The following is a 9,148-nucleotide window of genomic DNA, read 5'->3' as shown; positions in this document are numbered from 1 at the left end:
GAGAATGCTTATAAAGAATTACAGCAAGTACAATAATAGTTCCTGTTTAAAATATTATTTACAGTCCTTTGGAGATATTATAAAGGGTTGATTGTATATTTATATCACATGTGTTTTAGGTTTCCCCTCATGTGTCCAAATAATTTCTATTTACATACAACTAAATAAAATTTGTCCTCTTTAAAGATGGTCAGTGAATTTTTGTACAAACTCTTTATTTTCTTAGCCTTAAGAGGAAAACTCCTAAAAAGTAACTGATAATTACCTATTTGGCTCTTGCCCCTGGAAGAATTTCCCTCTGGGTGTGATCATGAAACCACCTGGAGAGAATCACCTATCGTGATTGTTAGAAGGGCCAAGTTTAGATGTAAAATTTTAAATGCACACCTCTTTTAATCCAGCAGCTGTGTTTTGAATATTTTTTCCTACATATGAGCAAAGACAAATGAACAAGGATTTTTTAATTTATAGTTTGTTATATAAAAGACTGGAAATAATTGAAATGTCCATCAATGGGAACTGTTAAATAAAGTATGATATTTATGCAACTGTTAAAAAAAAAAAAAAGACAGATCTGTATGTAAAGTTAGAAAATGGTTCCCAAGATACATTGCTAAAAGAAAAAAAAAGCAAGTTAAAATATGTTTAATGTCCTCCCAATTATGTTTTTGCTAACTACAAAAAAGGTTATTCATGTGGCTTGTATATGTATAGGATATTTCTGGACAGAAACACAAGAAAACTAACAGTGTTTGGCTCTGGGGGAGGAAAGTTTGGGCTTGGGGGTGGGCCTGATTTTTTTTCCTTAAGCGCATGATGCTTTTTCAATTTAATACTTGTATCCAAAATTATTTTAAATGCAAATTCCTGGGGCTACTTAAAACCTAATGAACTGGAATCTTGAGGGATGGGGGCCAATAGATCTGCCTCATAGATAAGCTTATCAGTTGATCCCTATGCTTACTAAAATCGGAGACCAACTCTCAGCATATTTTAAGAGAACAATGTTCCACTGGATTTCAAATGCTCGTCCTGACTCCCTCACATTGATTATTTCCTTTTATATGATATTCTGGTCAATTACTGTCTATGGAGCACTCATAGTATGTAATATTTTCATTCCACTAAGTCTGCCTCCATAGTCCTTTTTCATTCAACAAGTGTAAACTGGGCTTCTAGTAGAACAAGGCAGGCGGATGCAAAGTGCCTGCCCTTGGGTGGCCTGCAGGGGAAGTGATGCAATAACAAAATTAAGGAAAATTAGACTCATAACCTACTTAAATGAAACTATAATTAATAATATAAAAGACAGAGAGAGGCGCAATAAAGCGAATGAAGAACTATCCCTAGGTATGTCTTCTTGTCAAATGAAAGATACAGACTACAAGTGCTAAACTTACAATTCGCAAACTCTTAGGTCTCAGGTCCCTGTTATAGTCCTAAAAACCAATGAAGACTCAAAAAGCTTTTGTTTTTGTAGGCTATAATTTATTGATATTTACCACATTAGAAAGCAAAGCTGGGAAAATTTTAAGATATTTATGTATTACTTCATTTTAAAATATAATGAGCCTACTATGTTCATATAAATAACACATTTTTTGGAAAAGTAACTATATTTCCCCCCAAAAAAATTTTTTAGTAAGTATAGTGGCATTGTCTTACATTTTTGCAAATTTCTTTAATATCTGGCTTAACAGAAGACAGCTGGGTTCTAAAGTTTGCTACTGCATTCAATCTGGTGTGATATATGGTTTTGATTAATATATGTGAAGGAAATTCAGCCTCATACCAATAAGTAGTTGGAAAGGGGAGGAGTATTTTAATAGTCTTTTCAGGTAATTGTAGTTTTTTTCAATTCCACACCAAAACTCAGTAAGTTGTATTTCCTAAAGGTTAGTTGCAATGTAGAATCTGACACAGTATCAGTGAACTTTTTGTAAAACGTTACATTAAAAGCCTGTCTTGCACTTTGAACAGCTCTTTTGCCCATGTATGATTTTGTAACATAATGCTTTAGTCATTTGGAAAATACTGATCTATTGAGTTTGGTAGATCTTTCAAATGTTCTCATATTTCAAACAATAATTTTAAAAATGATTCTACAGTTCTATTTATATGAAATATCCAGAATAGGCATATCCATAGATAGTATATTAGTGGTTGCCAGGGGATAGGAGGGAGGGAGATAGGTTGTGACTGCTGCTGGGCACATGGTATCTTTTGGGGGTGACAAAAATGTTCTGGAATTAGATAATGGTGATGGTTACACTAGTGCTTTTCCTCAAGACTCCACTGGACTCTGATTTACAGCTGGTCTGCTTTTTGCACACTTCCTATTTTGAAACTGAGTAGGACCCTGAAGGGCCTTCCTGGTGATAGGAATCCCCAACCCCTACACCTCCTGCCTCTTGTTTGTAGAAAAGGTTTCCAAAGAGTACATTTAATCAGAGAAGTGAAAAAAAAAAATGCAGAAACAAAGGAAGGCAGCCAAGCAAGACAAAAATAATAATAGTTTAGACATAAAAAAAAAAGTCAAGGACCTTTAATTCTTCCTCGAGGGCTATAATTTCCTTAGCCATATCCTTGAGTTGTTTTGCAGATACTAAAATCCTTACCAGGTGGAGGAAGTTTGCATGCTGTCAGCATGTAGATTGTAGATTGGTTGGAACCAGAAGGTGAATGACTGAGATTCCCAAAACATCATCCTGTCACCTCATCATCAACCAGAGAATTGTGCAGAAGCTGTTCATACACTCTGTGACCCTCTCACTCACACTGTCTTTAAAAACCCTTCCCTGAAAGCCATCAGAGAATTCTGGTCTTTTGAGCGTGAGTTGCCTGTCCTCCTTGCGTGGTGCTGCAATAAATGCTGTACTTTCCTTCACAACTGACATCAATAGACTAGCTTTGCGGCATGTTGGCAGAGTGGACTCTAGTTTGGTAAAAATTTTGTTGCGAGGGATGTTTAAAAGATGTGGATTCAAGGGTGAAGACTTCGTAAAAGTTGATCATTTTTACTGTTTTATCAAGGATCTTAAGTGTGCCTGGCCATTATTTGACTGCAAGCACATGGCAATGAAATACATTTTGGTGGCGCTGCTTTGACAGCCACCATTGCTGCTCTACCATCAATGCAAATGTCAACACAGTTGTCCAGGATCAACCAAGAGAATGAAGTTATTCAGTATTTTGAATGTTTCAGCATCCCTTGTGTTTGCTTCCAAGCATTCACATAAAAGATCTTTGTCTAGATGGTGTGATGAACACAGCAGAACGGTGAGTCCAGCCACATCTATTGATCTGTCCATTTGTAAGACAAAAGTACAATTCTGCAGAGAAGATATCGACTCAGCCTGTTTGCAGCTAAATCTTTAATTTAACAAGCTACTGTATCATGAGAAAGTGGCGCTGCTGTGATTCCCTCTGCTGACTCTCCATCCGGCCGGCATTCAGCAGTGTCAGCTGTAAGGCTTCCTTCCCCCTCTCCAGGCACGGTCACCTACCCTGCAGGGTACTCCAATGGCTTTTGCCTTTCTGGTTTGAAAAGCTATAATGACCAATTTTGGGCTTTTAATGACCTCATCACATCTCCATTTAAAATATTCAAATTGTTTTTCTTTAAATTTTGAATGATTTCTCTTAAAATGGTGCCACAACTTACATGGTACCAAAAAGGTAAAATTGTAACATTATAAAGCCAAGGAATAGATAGCTTTTGAGTGCTATTTTGTTTCATAATTATACTTTTTTTTTTTTAGTAGATTTCAGTTTCATCTTTTTTGGCATCTTTAGGCTTAGATGGTGCAGCTGTGAGCTAAGAAAGTGAGATTTCTCATCTCCCTTTTTGAAAGCTAATGATACATCCTTAAATATAACAATGAATGGAGTGTGGCTTATGTGGACTGGGGGTCGACAGAGCCAAGATGTTGGGAGAACAGGGGTGGGGGAGAGAATGCTGATGGTGAATTGCAAAGACTGAGGAGCAGCTGCATCATCATCTCCAAAGGGGAAACTGAGTCAGGGCAGAGCGCAGATCCCTGGCAGTGTTGAAAGATGCTACAGATGGACTGCGTGGACCTCTAACAGTGAAAAGCAAAAAGGGTCAGGCTGAGGGTCTCAAATTGGCACTGGGGAGCCTCTTCCATTGTCAGGTGAAGTGAAAAGAGTTTAAGTTCATTGGGAGGGACTGGTCCCCAGAGGAGGAAAGTGTCAGGAAGAGAGAGGACTGAGTCTGGAAAAGGACCAGTGAGCCATGTTTCATTCCTTTACTCAATGCTTTACCTGGTTTTCCCTAAGAGTGTGTGAGGGCCTTGAAGAACTTACTCCTTAGTATTTAAGTAAATTTATGATACTTGTTTATAGAAAAACGGGCTGATAATTTAATTCATCAAAAGCGTGGTATATTCTCTGCACAACTAAATTAGTATGGTCTTATGCTCAAGTCTCCCCCCTTATAATTCAAATGTTACCACGGGCAAGCGCCATCACATTTTCAAGTTCCACTGGCCAAACATGGTTTCGCTCTGAAAGGAGGTGGTGTGCCATCTGTGGTTCAGAACATAGACTCAGGGGGGAGGGTTAGATCAAGTGGCAGGGCGCATGCCTAGCAGGCATGAGGTCCTGGGTTCAATCCCCAGTATCTCCTCTAAAAATAAATAAATAAGCCTTATTACCTTCCCCCAAGAACAACAACAAAAATAGCAGAACACAGACTCAGCAGGCATAGTTTTGAATCTCAGCTTTACCACTTACTAGTTACAAAACCCTGGGGAAATGAACTTGCCCTCTCTGAGGATGATTTAGGCTTTGCAGAACATGCAGTCTATCTGTCGAACTCTATCACTGCGTGTCATAAAGCATGGCCTAATCAAACTTTATAGACCTATGCCATAGTTTACAGACCCCGATCTCTAAGACAGAAATAATATCATTTACCTGCAAAGGCTGCTGTAAGAATTAAATCGGTTACTGCCTGTTTATTTCTTGGTACTCAGTAGACATGCGATCACTGCAAGCTGCTATTACTATTACTGTTCCTAAGGTTATTCCAGCTCAGACTGTGACTATGATCCATGGCTCTCAGACTTCCAGGACAGGCAGAACAGGCTCCCCAACTGAAAACAGCTTTTCTGAATGGAGGACTATGAGGGAATGTGACTAACAGGGAGTCAGTCCTCTGTAGCTCCCGCCCCTAAGGGTTCCACATTGCAAAGGCCAAAGAATGCTACCCCAGTGTGATGATCTCATTTCAAAACAATAAGCAGGTAAAGCTAAGACATTAATTTTACTTTGTACAATGAACCTGTTACATAATCGTATGCTTTTTAACTGCAGGCACACAATTTTCTTTGGTGGTACCTTGTCTACTTAACATTTTGACATCCAACCCTAGACATCCATTTCAAGTTGAAGCCAACTGTTTTAGAGTTGAAAAGCTTGGATCCTCTCTCACACCGTCTCATACCTCAACACAAACTAAAGATAGAGGTCATTACACTAAAGCTCAGAGCAGAAAACTATGCTGCACTGATGGTTTATGCAAGATTGTTTGATATTAGTCTTCAGCATCTTGGGAGTTGGTTTGGGTAATAAACAAGGACCAATGACCATCTTGTACACAAGCAGCTTGGAAAACAGTAACAAGTTGTGACCAGGGATTTGTGCCTATCCCTGCTTCCCACCCCTCCCCCAAATATAATCTCAGCCTAAATTCCTGGCCCTACTTGGTGAAATAAAACATTGCAGATTCCATATAACAGAGGTTTAATGCACATACTCTGCCAACCTGTTCAAGAAAAAAAGCAGTAATAGAAGTTGACATTAAGTAAAATATTTTTTAGCTTATAATTTAAACATTCACATTTGCTACTGTTAATAATTTTTTCTTATAACACTAAACATATAAATCATCAGAAAATGTCAGTATTTTACTTTTACAGTTACAACAGTGAATAAAAACGGAGTAGAAACACTTGACTAAAAAGATGAGAAAAGGCAAAACTATAAAATGTTGTGACATTTCTCTCGGAAACGGTGTGTCATCGACAGAGCAGATTTACCCATCCCCAGGAAAGCTGTCAGCAGAGGCAGAGAGGCAAACCATCGTTGCCTTCCACCCGGTGGATCCTCATGCGGGTGCTAACGTGGGATCTGAGTGGGAGAGGGGCACATGATCCACCCCTGAGGAGGCTGGTGCCTGGCAGGGTTTTAGGTTTCTGATATTGTTCCTATTTTGGCAAAAATAATTATAATCAGGTAATGAGGCACTCAAACTATAAGGGCAAATAATTACTGAGATAATCTAATAACCTATGTCATTTAAGTACTACCTAAAAATAGCCAACATAGTAATTAAGCTCATTTTAAATAATTTAGCTAGTATCTATTTTTATAGTATAATCTTTTTATAGAGACAGTAAGAGTTTTCAAATGGCCATATCTGTGTTCTTACTGATCATGTTGATTCTAGATTATCAGGCACACCCGTGAGCTTCCAGAGCACCGCTGATAAAACATTATACATGAAATTTTTAAGCTGTTGACATTTTGCGTCCGTGTTATAAATGGGTTGTAATTCGATACTTGTGCAGTTACGTTGCCATACCACGTTGAGGGTACACACAATTGCTGTATACACATGGTATTAACCTATATTCTGTTGCTGAAAACCTGGCTGGGAGTGAAGTCTGGAGCTTCAGGGAGAAACAAGGCACCAGAAGCCACACAGGTGCACGGGCCCTCTGCCTGCCTGCCTGCCAGCCACCCTGCCCTGCCCTGCCCTGGCCCTGGCTGACTGGCTCCTAGGCAGAGAAGGAGGCCTGGGTCTCTCGCCAATTAAATCTTTGCTCTGTGCTTGGACTAAATCCAGACAGAACTTGATGGGCTCCTCATCGGCCAGGAAGCAGATTGCGTTTGATTTCACAGATGTCCCTGGAAATACAAGACTGAGTGTTAAAGAGTGTGTGGATGGCGGTTAAAATCTGGTTTGATACTAACACAGGTTTAGTAAAAAAAAGAAAAAAAGAGTCTGTCACTGAGCCATGACTGTAGAGCTGTTCCAGCAGGAGTGAGGAGGGAGAGCAGCCAGAGCCCTCCTCTTCCCCACTGTTCCGGGGTCCTTGGGTCCAAGGGGCGTGGTGGAGCGGGGGAGGGGCACTGCAGGGGGAGGGGGAGCGAAGGAGCGGGATGGGGGCGGCAGGATGTTATTTTTCCGGGCGGCAAACTGGAAATTGCAGGGAAGAAGCGCTGATAGGGTCGGTCAGGTGATGGGAGGTTGAGCGCTGCTTTGCTCTGTAGCCTAAAGGAGTCGTTAGACTATTCGCTGCCATGAGTTCATTGTCTGGAAGTACTTAATTGCCATGAAGGTGCAGGAAGAAAACAATTTTTAAATAACTCATCTCAGGGAGGTAGAATTTCCTCCCCTAAAACTACTGGTTTTGCCCCTCTGCCAACTTAACAGAACACAAACCATACTTGGGTTTTCACAGTTACCCACAGCCTGTGTGCTTAAGAACTGCTGTTATACTTGTATGTGGAATCTCAAAAATACCACAAACTAGTGAATATAACCAAAAAAGCAGCAGACTCACAGATACAGAGAACAAACTAGTGGATCCCAGTGGGGAGAGGGAAGGGGGAGGGGCAGCATGGGAGGGAGTGGGCGGCACAAACTATCGGGTGCAAGACAGGCTCAGGGATGTATTGGACCACATGAGGAATATAGCCCATATTTTGTAATAACTGTAAGTGGAAAGTTACAATTTGAAAACTGTATAAAATTTTTTAATTAAATTAAAAAAATATAAATCACCCCTCCACCAAAAAAAATCCCTCTTATATAAGTGGTAACTGTCCACATTCCTCAGAGGAAGCGGCACCTCTCTAAGAAGGGTTCATAGGGTTGTTTGACAACGGGAAGTCCTGGGAAGTCAGACTCTGCAAAGGCCTTCAAGGAGAATGTCTTGACTTCTCTCCAGCAGTGCTGCAGGGCCAGGTCAGAGGTGGTCCACACTAAGGGGATGGAGCCTGGCATCCCAGGCTCACAAGATGGGGACCCTGAATACTAACCTCGGACAGCAGACTTGGGAAGGCAGCTGCGTTCACCGGGAGTGCCTCCCACAGTTCCCTGCAGAGATACACAGCGTGTACTCAGGAATAGACTCTGATGATACAATACTAGGAAAAACTTCACAAGCCCGGTTCCCCTTTCCCATGCCTAGATAAAAACATATGTAATAAAACCTGCTAAGCATCATTTATTGTTTGTTTCTACACAGCAGAAGCCTCTTTTCTTATGGGCGTCAGGGCAGGGGGCTTCCTGTCCTGCAGCCCTTGTGCTGGGACCACGACCTGAGCCTCACCGTGGCAGGGTCTGTGGCTCCGACAAGGCACTGCAGAGGTGGGCTTGCTGCGTTTGTGTGCAACTACTCTATGGCTCCTTGAATCAGCAAAACCTCAGTTCTCAATCAAAGGAAGCAGAAGAGGTTTGGACGCAGAAGGAAAGCGCAGCCGCGCCTGGAGTGCCCGGCGGGGAGGAGCGCGTGTCCCTATGGCTGACTGCTCCTCTGGCTTTCATGTCTTTGTTTCCTCCTGCGGAGGTGCCGCTGGAGCTGCAGCTTGTTGGTGAAGAACATCTGTCTCCAGCCCAGATCCTTGGCCAAGGCGCGCATATCGGGGGTGATGTGGTCACAGGTCGACTGGACTATCTGCTCCCACAGACTGTCAGACCTGCACAGCTGCGGGGGGGAAAGCCAGAGGTGGGTTACATCACACACGGGTTCAGGAGAAGTCGTTCGCCCACTCACAGAATCACCACCCAACTCCTGCTGCCTGTGAGACACTGGAGGAAACACCACGGGTGCATGAAGATATGCCAGACATGGTTCCGAGCCCAGACACTTCCTCTTTGAGGAGAGGGGCACGTGCACAAATGTCTGAAGGACAAAGCAATATTCAATTAAAGGAATAAACCAAGTCTTCATCTCATTTAAGATGTGAAAAGCAAGATAGTTATAAATAGTCCATATACAACTTTACATAGTTTATATATACATTATATGGTTGATTTCCAATTAGCCACCAAACAGAGGCTGGTGGGGTTGACCCAGGGCTGCGGCAGCTTCTCCAGTGGGAGCCTTGCTAAAAC

General features: G+C 41.6%; 1 protein-coding gene across 5 annotated transcripts in view; it reads right to left on the bottom strand.

The window, feature by feature from the left end:
• Positions 1-5,749: 5,749 nt before the first annotated feature.
• Positions 5,750-9,148, bottom strand: part of FBXO36 (F-box protein 36) — an 82,582-nt gene continuing 79,183 nt past the window's right edge. The window contains exons 4-6 of one of the 5 annotated variants that reach the window (XR_004320123.1): positions 8,364-8,738; positions 8,071-8,128; positions 5,750-6,933 (exon numbers count right to left, since the gene is read on the bottom strand). Coding sequence is in view for 1 of the 5 variants with exons in the window: in XM_032480439.1 (XP_032336330.1) it covers positions 8,550-8,738 (189 nt within the window). In the remaining 4 variants the exon portion in view is untranslated. Of the gene's footprint in view, positions 8,739-9,148 lie in introns of all 5 variants that reach the window. The other 4 variants (XR_004320122.1, XR_004320121.1, XR_004320124.1 and 1 more) reach the window with 4 other exon arrangements.

The sequence above is a fragment of the Camelus ferus genome, chromosome 5, assembly GCF_009834535.1.
Source record: "Camelus ferus isolate YT-003-E chromosome 5, BCGSAC_Cfer_1.0, whole genome shotgun sequence".
NCBI classification, from domain to species: Eukaryota; Metazoa; Chordata; class Mammalia; order Artiodactyla; family Camelidae; genus Camelus; species Camelus ferus.
Note: the sequence above shows the minus strand (reverse complement) of the source record. Positions and strands in the feature narration are given on the sequence as shown.